Source organism: Eubalaena glacialis, chromosome 3 (assembly GCF_028564815.1).
Source record: "Eubalaena glacialis isolate mEubGla1 chromosome 3, mEubGla1.1.hap2.+ XY, whole genome shotgun sequence".
Taxonomy (NCBI): Eukaryota; Metazoa; Chordata; class Mammalia; order Artiodactyla; family Balaenidae; genus Eubalaena; species Eubalaena glacialis.
The window spans coordinates 75,898,808-75,918,238 of NC_083718.1; the positions used below are offsets into that span (position 1 = coordinate 75,898,808).

A 19,431-nucleotide genomic window follows, 5' to 3' on the forward strand; every position below is an offset into this window, starting at 1 on the left:
CAGATTCTTAACCGCTGGACCACCAGGGAAGTCCCAGAAGTCAGAAGTTCTTAATTCTTGTCCCAGCACTGCAATAAATTAATTGGAAGATCTTAGAAAAATCATTTCTTCTCCCAGAGTCTATTTAAACATTAATAAAAAGAGGGAGTTAGTAAGAGCTTATCTCTTGTTTCATTAGACTGTGTATGTCAAGAGAAATGTAAAACACGTTTCTTACTGTGGATTGTGGACAAAAAGTTTAAAGCCACCACTTTAATCCTCTAAAGGTCTCATCCAATCCAAAAACAAAATGGTTCTAGCACTGATGTTAAACATGTATGCTTAATTACCATGTAGCACAATAATGACTACTGTATCATAAAATATGGATGATATTAACTTTGCTGTTTTATTTGATACCAGATTGTTCAAATAAGGTCGATCTTTATACTTTGTCTCTCAAGACGTAAAACCATCTGCTTGAATTTTTTTTTTAATTAAGAGAATACAATTGCAGAGGGAGAGAAAAGGGAGCAGCAAGTTTCAAGACGTAGGTAATTTGAAGTTTGCACTGCATCAGGGCTGCCTTCAAAGTAAAGCCCCATTAATGGAGCACAGAGTAATGACAACAGCACTGGACTCAGAGAAGGCCTAGGCTTGAATCCTAACTCCATTATCGCAGGTCATATGATTGAGGTGAGGATCAAATGAGTAATGGACATGAAGGTTCTCTGTAAACTATAATGTACCACACACATAAGTGTCAGTAAAAAGAAACACCCTGCAGCTATGAATAAACTGGGTGAGGAGGCAAAAATTCTTAATTCCAACAACAATGTGCCTCACAGCTGCTCTGATAAACTGCACAACTAAAGTAATATTGAAAATATCTGTCCTCATTCCATCTCCTATTTCTACACATTTCAAATTTTAAATATCAGACTAAAACAAAAACAAAAACAGACAAAATCTGGAAATCTCATTTAATTCCTACAAAAGCAGAAAAACAGAGCCTAAGAATAAAAATCTAACCTCCTCCCAAGATCACTCAGTCTGCTCCTTATTCTGTATTTATCAGGACTTTCATTCACCTCAAAAGGCCAACAGGAGGTTTTATGCACTTAGAAAGTATCTGGCACATACCACTTTATCAATATTAGCCATCTAAGTAATATGGCCTTGGCTGAAATATTTAACCAATTGATTCATTCAATGGTAAAATGGGAATAAAGCCTACTTTACAAGGATTCTGTGAGAATCAAATAGGACTATGCAAAAATAAATGTGAAGTACTTATCAAAACTATATTAGAGGGACTTCCCTGGTGGCGCAGTGGTTAAGAATCCGCCTGCTTGGGCTTCCCTGGTGGCGCAGTGGTTGAGAATCTGCCTGCCAATGCAGGGGACACGGGTTCGAGCCCTGGTCTGGGAGGATCCCACATGCCGCGAAGCGACTAGGCCCGTGAGCCACAATTGCTGAGCCTGCGCGTCTGGAGCCTGTGCTCCGCAACAAGAGAGGCCGCCATAGTGAGGCCTGCGCACCGCAATGAAGAGTGGCCCCCACTTGCCGCAACTAGAGAAAGCCCTCGCACAGAAACGAAGACCCAACACAGCCAAAAATAAATAAATAAATAAAATTAAAAAAAAAAAAAGAATCCGCCTGCCAATGCAGGGGACACGGGTTCGAGCCACGGTCCGGGAAGATCCCACATGCCGCAGAGCAACTAAGCCCATGCGCCACAACTACTGAGCCTGCGTGCTAGAGCCTGTGCTTCACAACAAAAGAAGCCACCGCAATAAGAAGCTCACGCACCACAACAAAGAGTAGCCCCCACTCGCCACAACTAGAGAAAGCACGCGCGCAGCAACAAAGACCCAACGCAGCCTAATTAATTAATTAACTAATTTAAAAAAAACTATATTAGAAAAGAGATGAATTTCTCAAAGGTGTCAAAAAGACAAAGGCTGTGGAAATGTTCCAGATTAAAAGAAGCTAAAGAGACATGACATCTATATGCAATATCTGACCCTAAACTGGATCCTGTATTGGAGGGAAAAAAACTGAACTGATAAAACTGTAACATTGACATTTGAATGAAGTATTTTACAAACATAAATTTATGGGTCTGTACTGCAGGTATTTAAGAGAATATCCCTATCCTGACGAAATACACACTGAAATACTTAGGGGTAAAGGACTATGAGGTATGTAAGTTCCTCTAAAATAGTTCAGGAAAAAATTTGAGTATGTATGTATTGATAGATGGATAGACAGACAGGCAGATAGATAACATGAACTAATAAAGCAAATGTGGCAAAATGTTAACAATCGGTGAATCCAGGTAAAGGCACGTGGGTGTTCTCTGCACTACTTTTGTTTCTGCAACTTTTTAAAAATTGAAATTATTACCATATACAAAGTCTAATACACATGTACACACACACACACACACAGACACACACGGCTGCAGTGCACACATAACACTAAGGAGTTACAGGAAACGAAAAAAGAAACTTTCCTTTAGAACTCATAATCAAGGGGGGGTAAGAGCCACAGAAAATTTAAACCATAACAGGTTTAATCCTTGAGTATCATTTGTTAACCACCTTTAACCAGTCAAAAGTCCTCTTCCGTTAACAATTAATATTCTTTGACATATTTGTAAAGCAGTAATGTTCTGGAGAGCATACACCTTCTAAGACTATATAGCTATTGATCCTTTCATTGAAATCATTTGCCATTCTCCTTTGTAAATTATCTATTCACTTGTTTTGTCCATTTGATTGCTGGATTAACTTGCATTTTTCTGATTTGTAAACACTTTATATACTAAAAATTGTTTTTAAAAGACTATGAAAACTTGTACATGAATGCTCAAAGCAGCATTATTCATAACAGCCAAAAAGTGGACACCATCCAAATGTCCATCAACTGATGAATGGATAATCCAAATGTGGTATATCGGAACAATGGAATATTATTTGGCCATAAAAAGGAGTACATAAGATACATGTCACAACATGAATGTCCCTTGAAAAATATTATGCTAACTGAAAGACGTCATACACAACAGCTACATCGTGTATAATTCCATTGACATGAAATGTCCAGAATAGGCAACTCCATACAGAGAGCAGATCAGTAAGTACTTGCCAGGGGCTGTGGAGGTTGGGGGATGAGGAATGACTGCTAATGGGAATGGAGTTTCTTTTTAGGGTGATGAAATATTCCAGAATTAGATAGCAGTGATAGTAGCACAACTCTGGGAATATACTAAGCAACCATTAAATAGTACATTTTAAAAGGGCAAACTCTATGGTGTATGAATTTTAGCTCAATTAAGCTATTAGAAAACCAACCAACCAAGGACTTTCATTCACCTCAAAAGGCCATTAGGAAGCTATGGACTCTCTTTCCAGACAAATGTACATGCACACAAAGTATTACAAATAATTATGCAAGGAATGAGTGAGGCGAAGAAAAGGGAACTTGTTTATGTAAACACTGAAACCTATCTATGGACTCCATTAAGAAACCCTGTAACTGTCACTCTCACATGCTGAAAGTGGAAGAACAAATTACAGCTGTGTAAAAGAACAGTTTACCCCTAAGGTGAAAAACTACCTACCTTCTGACTCTCCAATTACAGGAATTTCTCCTACAGGTATACTTGCACATGAACAAAATGAAATAAGTAACAAGTTATTCAGTGGAGGAATGTTTACAAAGAAAAAACCTGCAAAACTCTTAAATGATTATGACACCCCTGTGAAGTAAGACTACCATGCATCTATTAAAAAAATAGGAAAACTTTTTATGTACTGATGTGTAAAAAATCTCTAAGATGTATTAAGTGAGAAAAGCAAGGTGCAGGACAGTGTTTATAGTATGTTACCATTTCCATAAAATAGGTAAATAGGTAAAAAGACAAATACTTATATATTAAAGAACTGTCTCAGGAAGAATGCATAAAAAACTAGTAACAGTGACTGCTTCTGAGCAGGGGAACAAAATGGCTAGAAAGCATCTAGGGCATGGGAGGACTGTCCCCTTAAGAATGAGTCTCCAGGGACAGGTTACAGGAAGGGAGATCAGAGAAAGGTGAGAAGTATTTAATTATTTATCGATATAAATCAGCACCCCTCTAAAAATAATTATTTATTAACCTTATCAAGATGCTACACTGAAAAATACAGAATAAAGAATGTTAAAGTCGCCACGACATAAATCTAACCTAATGCAACACATCAGGGAAAAAAAGAAAAAACCTTCTGTTCACTTCCCATTCCAAAGATACTGTAAACACAAATGAGATTACTTGTCAACGTCTTTATTCAAGATAAATTTTTAGAAGCCCCAAATCTCCATCTAAAAAGGAACTGCAAAATATTTTAACAAGGCATGTTTTTCTTTTATTTGCAGAGTCCCTGGTAGCAGCAAAGCCAAAAAGTAGTCAACACAGAAGTGATTTTTTTTTACTAGAATGTGGATAGCTTTTCAGATCTCCAAATCTTCCTGTTGAATTTGTTCTGATGGATTCCTCTACTTTATAGCCTAAAGAAATATCATGATCTCCATGTTTCTGTTAAAGACTTTAGTCACTAAAAAGTATCTATTCATTATTTACCTTCTTAGATCTGAGGTACCCACACAGTTTAAGGATATTCAGCTCACACCTTGACCCAACAGAGTATCTATTCTTGGGTGTTACAGATAAAATAAGCAGCTTAAGTGTCAGTAAAAGTTACACTTTTTTTTTTTCTGAAATAGAACATAGGCACTCTCCATTTTTCTATGAGTTTCTCTGCACTGCTTTGCATTGTAAACAGATTATTTTAGATTCATATTTTCCTTGGAAGATACTCCTTTAGGGGGTCCCCTGTGAGTCATGCTACTACGTGTCCTCCTGGGTACAACAAGAATACAAGGCCCTGACCACTCTTTACCTAGGCCATTTCTCAGGGTTGAAACCTTGAGAGATGAGGTAACATCTCCCTCGGGACAATTAGGAGGCTTGCTTACTCCTTGCTGTAAAGGTAGTCAATTCCCAAGTTCAGCATTCCTCCACTGCAATAAAGGAACACTGTGTGCACAGCACCCATCTGGGCCAGTATCACATTACCTCAGTGGTGACAATACTAACAATACCTGAAATCTTGAACTTAACTGTATAACACTGTCTCCACAGGAAAGAAATACAAAGTTTTAATTTGGTATGTATGCTAGGGGAATCCCCTTCACACCATTCAAATACTTGAAGGACAGTGGAAAGGGATCCCCCCAGCAACTACCTTCTCATGATGGCTCTACTGACCCAGGGCAGGGACTTCCAAAGGATAGGGACTGGGATGGAAGAGGTCAGGTCACTAAGTAAAGAATTAGACAGAGGGTCCAAAGTAATAAAGGGTTTGGAAGATGCTCAACAGAGTGAACAGGCTGAGAGGAAGACCTGGGCCTCCTGTCAGTATAGCCTGTACCCCTTCATCAGCCTCCTATCTGATGTTATTTCTAGTTCTGACCTAGTACCTGATCATTTTCTTTCCATTGTTCCCACCAACTGATTTCTATTAAGGGTTTTTGCTCCACCTTGACCCACTATGCGACATGTAGAATAGAATTTCACCACTTTTTTTTCCTGCTCTGTTGTCCCAATCACCAGAACAATGTAGCTCCACAGCCTTAAAACCAGGGCCATAATGTCTCATGAACTTTATGGAATTACAATGGGTAGGCGGAAGTACTAAATGCAGATTTAAACAGACTGCTGTTTCCAAGCCCTTGGTTTGATGTTTGGTCACATTCAATAGCACTTTAAAGAAAGATAAGCGTGCTCTCCCATGAAGGCATCTTTGTAGTTCCAAGATAACCATTTACTAAGAAACTGCTTAAGAGAATGTCTACACTGAAATAAGAGACCATGTTCATTTTTTCCATCAGGATCACAGCCAAAAACCAAACCATATTTCTTGAAAACTTAGATGAGCTTTCCAAGAGTTAAACAGAACAGATTTACCAGCAAAAGCCAGAAAGAGTGAGATTATAATTTGAACCAGGCAAACTGTTTCATAACAGAAAATGTGGCACTTAATGTAGTTTGCAGAATATGGTATGCTAAAAATGCTACTTTATGGCAGTAGCAGGCCTCTAGAGAGTGAAACTAGCCAAACAAAAGAACAAAAAAGGTAGAAAAAAAGAAGCCATGTCAGCAATACAAAGCCACAAAAGACTGATGCACTTTTTTTTTTTTTTTTTTTTTGGTGCTGAATTACAACTTTTTCACCAGACCTTTGGTTTAAAAACACAAAAAACACCTGATGAAAAATTTTTCATTTTGGCCATTTTAAACCAGGAATTTATACTAACTCAAATTTATCCTACTTTAACAGGACTTGAGTCTAACAAACACATGCACTATTGAGGTCACAGAAGACTAAATACATGAGAAGATCAAAGGTTTCTGCAGCTCCTTCTGGAACAGATTTACTCTGGGTTCCTGAATGGCTTGGCCAGCAGATAGGACAGACTGATGTTTCTTTACTTGAAATAAACATTAAGTCAAAACCTCTACCAGAAAACTCATACTGAAAAGGCTTGGCTCATTTCCTGATGTGCTAGCCAAGGAAAAATAAGCAAAAAAACCTCCGTGCAGGTTGACCAGAAACTTTATTCTAATCGTCTTTAGGTCTCTTGCACCAGACACACAGTACTTGAATCTTTCTTGTGTATTACTGTCAACTCTAAATTTTGAAAAGTAATAAGAATGCTAGTCAATAAATAATGCTTAAAAAAAAGCTAATACCTGTTGGTTCTATACTTTCTCATCTCACACATCCCCCAGTTCTTCAATGTTGACTGAATTATTCACCGAAGTTACATCAGTAAATTATTCACCAAATTTACAGAGCACTCTTAAGAGTGCAAAAGCGGAACAGACATAGTCTTTCACACCAAAGAACTTCTAAAGGATGTCTGGCTAAAAGACCAACAAATAATTAATTGAAATGTTTAGAGATTACAGAATGGGTCAGTGACATACAATGACTGCCAACATTAAGATGCTCACTATTCAGATATTAAGCCTAGAAAACAAAAAAGACCTCTTCTGGTTTTTAAATACAATTACTATATCAAAGAATCTTAGAATTAGAAGAAACTTTTCTATAACTTACCTGAACCTGTTCTAGATGAGTCCTCTGAAATAACCCAGAACAATTATCCTATTTTCCACATGACAACCTTCATTTCCTAGAAGATAGCTCTACTTTCAGTCTTCTCTCCTTCAGCTTACTGAATCATACCAACCCTTAAACCATTCCTCTCCCCATGACATGGTTTCTAGACCTCCTCCCCATCCTAGCTATGTTCCTCTAGACTGTCCAGTGATTGAATGTCATAATTCTATGAATGTAGACTAAGAATATATTAATATTTTTTAACAACTGTGATATACTGTTTATATTTTTTAAATATCTAATTAATCATTACCTTTTTCATGTCTAAAATATTTCATAATACATATTTTAAATGTCTAAACAAATTACATAAAGACAACTGAATATTTTCTATTGCAAGTTCTATTTGGGAATATTATAGAAGAAACATTCAAATTCACAATTTAAAGAGTATTAAAAGAAAATTTTAAGGGATCATTTTAAAAATCCTTCTTCAGGACAGAAATTATTTCAAGCATCTTATCTGACCACAAAGGTATGAAACTAGAAATCAACCACAGAAAGAAAAATGGGAAAAGAACAAACACATGGAGACTAAACAACATGCTACTAAAAAAACAATGGGTCAACAATGAATCAAAGAAGAAATCAGAAAATACCTCAAGACAAATGAAAATGAAAACATAGCTTTCCAAAATCTATGGGATGTAGCAAATGCAGTTCTAAAAGGGAAGTTCATAGTGATACAGGCCTTCCTCAAGAAACAATAAAAATCTCAAATAAACAACCTAACCTGCCACCTAAAGGATTTGAAAAAAAAGAACAAACAAAACCCAAAGCCAGCAGAAGGAAGGAAGTAATAAAGATCGGAGAGGAAATAAATAAAATAGAGATCAAAAAACAACAGAAAAGATCAATAAAACCAAGAGCTGTTTTTTTGAAAAGATAAAATGGACAAACCTCTAGCCAGGCTCACCTAGAAGAAAAGAGACAGGACCCAAATAAACAAAATAAGAAATGAAAGGGCTTCCCTGGTGGTGCAGTGGTTAAGAATCCACCTGCCAATGCCGTGGACACGGCTTCGAGCCCTGGTCCAGGAATACTCCACATGCCGCAGAGCAGCTAAGCCCGTGCGCCACAACTACTGAGCCTACGCTCTAGAGCCCGCATGCCTCAACTACTGAAGCCCGCGTGCCTAAAGCCTGTGCTCCACAACAAGAGAAGCCACCGCAATGAGAAGCCCGCACAACCGCAACGAAGAGTAGCCCCCGCTCACCGCAACTAGAGAAAGCCCACGCGTAGCAACAAAAACCCAACTCAGCCAAAAATAAATAAATAAATAAAATAAAATTTTTTAAAAAAATCCTCTTTCATCATTCTTAACTTCCTCAGTCTCCTGTGAAAAACATACTCTTTTTTTTATTGGTTGTACTTTTTTTTTTTTTAATTTTTTTTTAATTTTTTATTTTTTTAATGCTATTCTTGTCTGCTTACATTCTTTTTATGTATGTATGTATGTATGTATGTATGGCTGTGTTGGGTCTTCGTTTCTGTGTGAGGGCTTTCTCTAGTTGTGGCAAGCGGGGGCCACTCTTCATCGCGGTGCGCGGGCCTCTCACTATCGCGGCCTCTCGTTGCCGAGCACAGGCTCCAGACGCGCAGGCTCAGTAATTGTGGCTCACGGGCCGAGTTGCTCCGCGGCATGTGGGATCTTCCCAGACCAGGGCTCGAACCCACGTCCCCTGCATTGGCAGGCAGATTCTCAACCACTGCGCCACCAGGGAAGCCCTGTTGTACAACTTTTTAATTGAAAATATCATGAAATATTTTTAGATCTTTGTTATTGTTGTTCATCTACTTATTGTAGAAAATTTACCAAACACCAAAAGGAAAGAAAGATTACATACCCAACTTAAATGATTACCAACATTTTGCCAATCATGTTTCCTCTATCCTGTGCTCATCATCTCCCCATAGAGTATTTTAAAGCAAATTCCAGCTTCATATCATTTCATCTTCAACTGAAACACACACTATGCATTAGTGCCTATTATGCCATAAGCACTGTGCTTACCTTTTTTAGTCCTCAAAATAAACTAACATAATAGTCAAGCTTAATCCTGTACTATCCATGTCTGTTCTCATATGACACTAATGTTCCTCCTTCATGTTTTGGCACACACTGTTTTCAATACCTATGTAAACTGTGGGAATTACTATAGAACTTCGATGTTCTACTTCCAGTAGATAATATTCTTTTGTTATGGGTCCTTACAATATTTCTGATGGAGATTACTTGGTTGTGTTTATGCAACAGTAGAGCAATTTCACAACTAAATGGGCTACCGACGTGCTAGTTAATAATTCTGGTAGACAGATCAGTCAGTAGTATGATAAATAACCTTACATAACTCACAGGATTTTAAAAGTACTTTGCAATACCTAAAGAAAAGGTGGAGTAGCAATATTAACAACCAGTAATATCCACTTTTATTTTAAAGAAAACTTATAGGCTTTGCTTTCCCAATCACAATTTTAGAGAGCCCACTTTTAGACTAATTATTTAACTTTCATTGAACTTTAGGACCATAATGTTCAATTACTATTTAATACATAACATGAGGTATTTTGTATCACTTTTAAAGAAAGCAAGAGTTAGCTGGCAAGTACTATAACCGGTTCTAGACTGTGACAGATCTTAGGAAACTTTCTGTGATTCATAAATTACAAGAAGTCCCTACAACAGAAATTCTGAAGTTTTGCAAAGATGGGAAAAAACTAAATAATCACTAAGAAACAGAATTCCTAAGAATAGCAAGTCGTCATTATGCAGTGGTGAAAACCCTTCAATAAGTCAAGAGAGAAGATAAATATAAACCCTGACTAAAAAGCAGTCTACAGACTCTTATCTGGGGAGTTGCCAAAAACATTTCAATCAGGAAACATGAAAGAATCCTGTAAAATACTAGTGTATGATTGAGTTGGGGGTGACAGTCTGGAGGAATGTGATGAAAAGGTTCAAAAGAAGGGATTAAAGAAGAGGGAGGTATGCATGCTTCTCTTTTCATCAAACCACTTCAGACTTTTTTAAACCTTTTCACTTAGATTCTAACATAATAAGCCTTACCCTAATTTTCCACCACAGACTGGATCTGCAATTTCAGCACATTTGACACAATATAACAGACTTTAAAAAACAAAAAAGTGTTTCATTCTTTTTTTTGTTTTCATTTTTTAAATCAGGCATTAAAAAAGCACTAAGCTTCAAAACTTACATCTGAACCCACACTTCTCATGGTACTTTGTAGGACAGGTTTAGTCACAGAAAGTTTTCCATTCACTGGGCTATTTGCCACTGGGGCTGGTACCACATTCACCATGTGATTAGGTAGCTGTGTGGTTGCCCCAGCGACAGCAAGGACTGGTTGAGGAGGGGACAGAACTCCAGGTGCCTGAAGTTGTACCATGGTAGGCTGAGAGAGCACCACGGTCTGACCTGCAGTAGAGAAAAAAGAAAAGGAATCAGAGGGTGCATACCTACTGTAGCAGGAGAAGCTATTCAACATTTAGGTCTCTTCTGCAGATATAACAGGTAAGACCAAACAGAGGGATTTGAAACCACCAATTAAAACACAATCAATAGCAGCACACATTCATACTGACTTTTGTTGTGTTTTTAATGAAACCGACTAAATTCATTCTCTTTGAAGTTATCATTAACGATGTATTTCCACACTTTTTTTCAGCTAACACATATCAAGTTTGCTAAGTTATACATAGATTTCTCTAAGTATTAGCCTCTGAAATTTATTAGTGCTAAAAGTATTTATCATATTACAAATATCAAACCTTCTATTCTGAACATAGAATCATATATTTTAAATTAATGGGATTTAGAAATACATATAACACCAAAAATATATGACAGAGATTCAGTAACTCAATACTTGGAAGAACCTGAGGCTACAAATATCAAAAATGTTTAAACCACTTAGCTAACACGGGAAACGTAAACCTGTAATTTAAAATAGTCTGCAGATAATATTGACTCCCCTACCCACCAAAATGGTCTACAAATCTTTTCTTAATCTTTACATTTAACCTTATTTTAAAATTACACTAATCTGAGGAAAATTAGTATCATTAACCTAAAGAAGGCTCATACAACTCATAACACTGGTCTATTAAAATGTTTACTTGCCTGCTGAGTGTTTGCTTTCAGATCTGGCCAGTTTTATAAGGTGTTGAAAGCCTCACCTAACATCCACAGCTGCTTGAGCCTATTTAGCAAAATAAAGGTACTAAAGTAACTGGCAACTAAAATTTCATATAGTATATTTATACTCTTCTTTAAAGGAAAAAAAACATACTATACTTTCAGACAGTGTAACATGATCCATGTAAAACTCAGCTCAGTATTTCAAAGGATCAAGGAAAACTAAAAATCAAAATGATGCTTCAGAACACGTTTGTTAAGAACATCTGTCTTAGCTTTAAAAAAAATCACATGTATAAAATCAAAGTCTTTATGTTTCAGAAGGCCTCAGAAAGCATACGAAAACCAGAATTTAATTAATAGCATTTTATCCCAGGTAAATTTGTAAGAAAGACCTAAAAATAATTTCACAGATTTGTAATATATACAATTTACTTGAGCATAAATGATCACTAAATATTTTTATCTTCTAATTTTCCCTTGGCATAATTTATTTTATGAAATGAAAACATATAAAATACAGAAATGACTCATAAGCAGATATATATTTGCTTATGCCAAATATTCAAATAAAAATAATTAACAGGGAATTCCCTGGCAGTCCAGTAGTTAGGACTCTGCGCTTTCAGTGCCGAGGGCCCGGGTTCAGTCCCTGGTCAGGGAACTAAGATCCCGTAAGCCGTGTAGCGCGGCCGAAAAAGAAAATTTGTAAGTAAATTTATAAATAGCATATTTATTTAAATAGTAAATGTTAAGTTTTTTAATTACACTTATTGAGATATTACAGTCAATCTGGTACTATGAAAAGACATACTCATCAGAATGTAAAACTTAAACCAAGGGTTCCCACCCTGAATATAAGGACCCTTCTTTAATAGCAAAAATATCATGGTCACCCAAGATGATCATGGCTGTCCTTTCAGTTTCTGTAGATTGAGAAAATATGTGATGAGAAAAGGCTGTTAAGAATTTAGTAATGATTTTAAATGAATTTGGAGTTTAGTAATCAGAAGTATAACCACAAAAATTTAAAAACATCAGTACAAAGATATATGAAACAAATTATTTATTCAGTCTACAGAAAATATGGATTTGCAGATGCCCTGCAAAAAGCCAAAGGTTACTATTACTCCAACCGCATGTATCCCAGGGCCCACTGTCTACAGGTTGAGAACCCTGACTTAAACCAATACTTTGAGAAGAGCATTATCAGAAGCAGTGTTCCATATCTTCTGAGTTTAAAAATTATGATAAAAAGACCCTAAGAAACTAAACAATGTTCAATGAATTGTGGGATTCTTCCAAAGAAAAGAGAAGGTGGTAAACATAAAGAATTAAGTCATTTCAAAGAAAGGATCCTAATTCTAGCTCCAGTTACAGATTTAAAGTATTAGCAGTTAACACATGCAGATAGCTTTGTAATATTTCTTAAAACTAATTGAGAAAAATAATCCAAGTCTGTAGTATCCAGTGTCTGGTTATCACCATCTCGTTGCTGAAAGAACTGCAACACGGAGCGAGGGAGATGGAGCAATGTCAAGTCAAGGTCTGCGTACCAAATGTGGCTCCAAGTCCTACCAGGCCACTGATGCCTCCTTTTTTTTCCAAAATGCACATCAAGCCCTTTCATCCCAGAGTGCCTAACTAACCTCAAATTATTGAGCACCTAAATCAAAGATCCTATAAATATACTAGGCATGTTTGGGTTCAAGACAAAATGTGGAGAAACAACTAAATTTCCATGACAATGTGTTCAAGGTGACTTGCTAAACCTGACATGCTAGATGCCCACCAGCGCACAAAATGCAGTGCAAAGGACTGTTTCGGGTCTTAAATAGTTAGCAGCTGAACATAGTTACTACTGTTCCTAGTGTGGAAACACTTAAAAAGGACATATCAAAAGGCTGTTTATCCATTTCAGCATGCTCAAAACCCTCTTTGGCATTACACACACATCCCCCTTAATGGACCACGGCTGGTTTCAATGCTGGATACTTTTGACTATGTATGACTCACTGATAGTGATAGTCAGTTTCTTCCTTTTCAGTTACCTTCAAAGATTTCAAACTTTATATCAAACATTTATTGAATGCCTGCTTTGTCTAAAATAGTATGGCTGTGTGACAGTAAATTTCTCTGTGTATTAATTCTCTCATCTATAAAATGGAGATGATAATAATAGTACCTATCCTCACAGAGTTGATGTAAGGATTAAATAAGATAACGCACTTAAGCACTTAGAACAGTGTCTGGCACATAATAAGAGCTTAAATGTTAGCTAGTATTAATTATTTTTATTATTATTAATTACTATTAACTTCCTTTTATGTATAATAATAGCTTCTATAAGGGTATTGCATGTATTATCAATTCATTAGTTCTCATAGTTACTGTTATTTAACTATTGATATAAATTTGTTAACTCCCCAATTAGATAGAATTCTTGAGATCAAGTACCACATCTCTGCATTCTTTTGGAGGCAATATACTATAGTGATTAATTACACAGACTGAGCCAGACCACCTGGGCTCAAGTTCTGACTCTACTGCTCACTAATAGAATGACCTGGAACAAGTTATTTTACCTCTATCCTCCATTTCAATGATTTGTTACCACTATCTACCCAAAAAGCCCAAGACAGGATACCTTCCTCTCTATCCTCCATCCCCCTTTCACATGACCTAATTACCAAGCCCCGTGATTCTACACTTTTTAACATCTCTACTGTCTATCCTGGTTCTTCATTTTCATTGATATTCCAGGCTTTCATCATCTCTCACCTGCACTACTCGTACAAGTCTTAATGGATGTATAGGACTTAGATGTAGAAGTAGGCAGAAGCTGTTTCAGGCAGATAGAATGGCATGTCAAGAAACGAGGAAAAAAAAGAAAATTTAAGGGACAATGGCCAGATTCGTTGAACTAAATGATTTATAGAAAGGAGAGTTATTATAACGTAAAGTTAGAAAACTAAACTGGAGCCAAACCATGAAGGGTTTTACATTCCAAGCCAGAGAATTTGAACTTAATCCTGTAAGAATTACTTCTTTTTTAATGGCAAAATATTTACTTCTGATACTTATATCGATTAACTGTAAAATGCCTTTCCTATATTTCTCTTCTTCTTCCCTCCCCATTTTTAAATAAATGGAAGATATACACTTAAATCTATGTTATTACAAAATACCTCTCCAGATTGTACTATAAAAAGAGACAAGTGCCCTATATTAGCATATGCTCCCCCAAAATAAAACTGTCTTCAGATAATGGGAAAGCACTGAAGTTCTGAATAATGTATGATTCAGGTTTCTAAAACTGATAAAACTGCTCAGAGAAGTTTCTCTTCTTGCTATAGGTAGGAACTTCTATCATTCAAACATAGCCAATGGTCTGCTAAGAGTAAATTCTTACGAATACCCCTTGCTTTACATACTGGTCATATTAATATCAAACTTTTACTTTTTATACATGTGTTTTAACAGCTTATGGGAACTAAAATGAAGTTCTTCACAAGTTTAGATTCTCAGCCTTTGGGAAAACACAGACCCTTTTGAGATCCTGATGAAAGTTTTGGAGACTATCCCTAGAAAAATCCACAAATAACATACACTAAATCTTGCATTTTATTTCAAGGGGTTTATGAACACTTAACATCCATTCACAGGCCACAAGAATAGCCATTCTACAGGACTGCTATTTTTCACATGAAAAAGGCAGTAGTTTTCACCCTGTCCTAAGAGGGCAGGTATTTCAGGTTTGTTTGGTTGGAGTTTTTTTGGCAGGGATTGGTGGATTTTCACGGATCCATCCAGTCTCTCGCCTAGTTCTTTTCATCAATGTCATATTGTCTATGACCATGGAATAGAATAAAGATAACAGAGTACCTGGAAATCAAATTTATGACCTTGCCCTCATTAAAACCATGCTCCAAAGAAATGAGCTAACAATCCATAGCTGGAAATACAGCCATAAATGTAACACTGGTATTTATTTACAACCCATTCCCCATTGACCCCAGTCCTACTTGGTGCCAACAAGCTAAATCCAGGGAAGGAACGCTGCACAAGTTTCCCTTTAGTCATCTGTACACATATCAGTATAAGTACAATGATGAATAATCTTCCCAAGAGATCTCTATGTGCAAATGATTCCTATATCTGAATAGTACCAAATCCTCAAACTTGAACTTCTTTCAGTATAGACCTAAACTTCTTGTAGAATCAACTATGGGAGGCCATCTAGTGGACAAAATATAGAAACACACATTCTTAGCTACTTGAAGACAGAGTTTCAGGTTTCTTCTTAATGCCCCATACAAGATCATGTTACTAAACAGTGCTGCCTCCTCAGAGATTAAGAGTCTGACTCTATTGCCAAAACACACCTACTAGACCTGAAATGGACCATATTATTTTAAATACTGACTTCTCCTTAAAAACAAAAAAGTTCATGGACACAAAAATCTCAGAATAAAATGGCACCGAGAAAGTTTCCCAGATTTTCTTCTTCGTTACAAGTGGTTATATAAAACCACAAGCCTTAGAGACAGGCGTTTTCATAATTAAAACTGTAAGAAGAAAGAACTATCAGATGTAAATAATCTCGACAGCTATCTCCCTTGTTAGGATAGGAACCACATCTCTACAACATCCTCAAAACCAAGGACAATTCTTGACACACAGCATGTGCTCAGAAATTATAACCTGAATTAAAACAAGTCATATGACACAAGCCTCAGTGCCCTCCAATTAAACATACACAGCCTCAGATTCCATTCAGGTACCTTTAGTGGGTGCAGGATGTATACTGATAATTGGTTGCTGCTTCGCCAATGGCATAAGTGTTGGTAGTGTTTGAATAATGATGGTTTTTGCTGGAACACTGGGGTTTGTTTGAGTCTTGGGTGCTGCTGGAAGTAATAAAGGCTTGGGATGAATTGAAGGTTTTGAATTCATCTGAATTTTTTTCTTTGGAGTCAGTCCATTTTCTGGAGAAAAACCAAACAAACCACAGATCAGTTTAAGGGCAATTAAGCAAATCCTAGAAAGCAGATTCTATTATACACCTTTCCCTAAACATTATCTTGACCTCTGACTACCCTTACTGAAGTTTAAGCATAGCCACTCTATATCTTACTGGACTGAAGAAAAGTCCTCAATCTGAGGTCTTCCTTTTTGACCAAGCTGCAGCTTTGCCAAAGGGACACGTGAACCAGTAAAGAAGAATAGCTAAAATCCCTGAATAAAGCATTGAGGTGAATAAGGTTAACAAATGTCACAGCCAAATGGCCCTCACATTCAATATCTTTAACTGAAACTTTGAAATTTCTCCTGAAGATGGTGGGGCCCTAAATCTATTTAAAGTATCATTCACCTATAAAGACAAAAACAACCAAAGAAGATTATTTCTTTCCTTTCGTCTCCACATTAATCATCCACAACAAACAAAACAGGTCCACTAATTTAAAAACAGCAAGCCAGCTTAAAAAACATACACTTAATCCAACATTTTCTTTTAAGAAATGGAGCCTAAGCTCAGTCTAAAATAGAGATAACAGAAGTTAGGAGATGGATTAATACCAGTTTTGCTCTTAGGACTTATGATGGGCTTGTCTTCCTTCAGTGGCTCTGCTGAGGAGGGACTATTAAAGCTTTCACCATATAAGGAAAAGGGAGACATCTGGGAAGTAGAAGACAAATCCAACTCCTCCTGTAGCAAAATAAAACACAAACAAATTCATTCAGAAAAATACTATCCTTTAGCAGAAAATTGCTTAGAAAGAGAGGCAAGATCCATATATAAACAGAGAAACACTTCAAGACAACTTCAAGGCAAAGGTGTGATCTATTAGAACTATATCTATATATGAAGTACTAAGAGATGATAGATAAATCAACATGATCCATCTATACTAAAGGAAAAATAACCAAAAATGAAGTATGTCTATTTCATCCTCTTATATGAAAGATATGAATCACTGATCTGATCTGCTTCTACATTTTCTCCCACAAACTCTCCTAGTCATACAAACATTTAGTATCATTACAGAGTTACAGTTAAAATGCTAATATCTTTTCCCCACCATCTCTTATTCTGTCTTACAGGAATCTCAAAAGCAAATAATTCTCACTATTTGTATCCTTTTCTATTTCTTAACACTGCCTTTGTCCCGAATGTTTTGAAAGAAAAACACTGAAAGGAGCAGGGCTATTTTATTTTATTTAATGGGTAAACTAATAATACAGAGGGACTTCCCTGGAGGTCCAGTGGTAAAGAATCCGCCTTACAAAGCAGGGGACATGGGTTCGATCCCTGGTCGGGGAACTAAGATCCCACACGCTGCGGGGCAACTAAGCCCACGCACCACAACTACTGAGATCACACGCCTCAACTAGTGAGCCTGTGTGCCGCAAACTACAGAGCCCACACACCCTGGACCCTGTGCGCCACAACTAGAAAGAAGCCCGTGCGTGGCAACGAAGAGCCCTCGCACCACAATGAAAGATCCTGCATGCCTCAATGAAGACCCCGTGTGCCACAACTAAGACCCGATGCAATATACAAAAATAATATTTTAAAATAATAATAATAAATAAATCTTTTTTAAAAAATACAGAGATATATAAATATTAATATTTTCTAAAAGTCTTTTACTATTCAGTGGATCTGTCTCATTTTGTTAGAATAAAGAAGCTTAATATAGGATAAAAGTAGCATTTCAATTCCAAGAGAAAAAGATGTTATGTATAACAATGGAATGGGCACAAGTACATAAATACATACATCATACCATCTTCAAAAGAATCTATAAGATTACTGAAAGAAGAATTAAGAGAATACTTGTTTACTCTCAGCATGATGTAGGCTCCCTTACATCAAAAAATCCAGAAGCCATAAAGGAAGAAGAAATAGAGTTGAACAAATAATAATTAAAATATTTTATAAGAAAAAATAGAACATAAACAAAGCGAAAAGATACATATTGGGAGAAAATATTTGCCAAAAATGGACAAAGTAAAGAAACCACCATTTCATTGAAAAGGAAATGCAAATGGTATCCAAAGGCAAATTTAAAAGAAAATCTTTTTTTTTTAAATCATCAGATAAGAAAAAGTTAAAATGACCTGAAAGAGTATATGGGAGAAATGGTCATTCTCAGTAATGCTGGTGAGAATGAGAATTGTTTCATTCATTCATCCTCAACACCTATTCAGCATGTAGCCATAAGCAGGGCTGTATGAACCTTACAGAGTATGTTATAACAATAATATATTTGGAAAAAAACAAAGACTATGAGATAACACAGGAGGAAATGATTATCTTCATGGCCTTAGATGCTTACAAGGTATTTGATAAAATTCAGCAAAGATTCCTCATAAAAGTCCTAAAAAATAAGGACTGGAGGGACACTTTCTTAACATTAAAAAAAAAGCTATGCATAATTGCATAGCCAAAGTCATACTTAATGGTAAAATACTAAATGCTTTGCCATTAAAGTCAGGACAAGAAAGAAATAATTGCTTTTTCTGTAATTCTAGCAAAAATAATTGTACTAGAAAATGAAATAAAAGGAATAAATATTAAAATAGAAGAAACAGACGTGCCTTTGTTTGCAAGGTGATATGCTGTCTACTTGGAACACATTTAAGAACCAACTAACAAAATTTTCACTATGAAAATATTGTATTAATAATCACTTAGGGGGCTTCCCTGGTGGCGCAGTGGTTGAGAATCTGCCTGCTAATGCAGGGGATACGGGTTCGAGCCCTGGTCTGGGAAGATCCCACATGCCGCGGAGCGACTAGGCCCGTGAGCCACAATTACTGAGCCTGCGCGTCTGGAGCCTGTGCTCCGCAACAAGAGAGGCCGCGATAGTGAGAGGCCCGCGCACCGCGATGAAGAGTGGCCCCCGCTTGCCACAACTGGAGAAAGCCCTCGCATAGAAACGAAGACCCAACACAGCCAAAAATAAATAAATAAATTAATTAAAAAAAAAAAATCACTTAGAAAATATAATTAAAAATAGTTCACTCATAATAGTAATAGCAATTATAAACACCTTG

At 36.6% G+C, this 19,431-nt stretch overlaps 1 protein-coding gene across 3 annotated transcripts in view; it reads right to left on the minus strand.

Annotated features, from left to right (window-relative positions):
• ATF6 (activating transcription factor 6) overlaps window positions 1-19,431 on the minus strand; it is a 224,163-nt gene that overhangs the window by 184,140 nt on the left and 20,592 nt on the right. For all 3 annotated transcript variants that reach the window (XM_061183180.1, XM_061183179.1, XM_061183181.1), the window contains 3 exons: window positions 16,948-17,077; window positions 16,152-16,355; window positions 10,427-10,647 (listed from right to left, as the gene is read on the minus strand). In XM_061183180.1, the coding sequence (XP_061039163.1) occupies window positions 10,427-10,647; window positions 16,152-16,355; window positions 16,948-17,077 (555 nt within the window). The remainder of the gene's footprint in view (window positions 1-10,426; window positions 10,648-16,151; window positions 16,356-16,947; window positions 17,078-19,431) is intronic.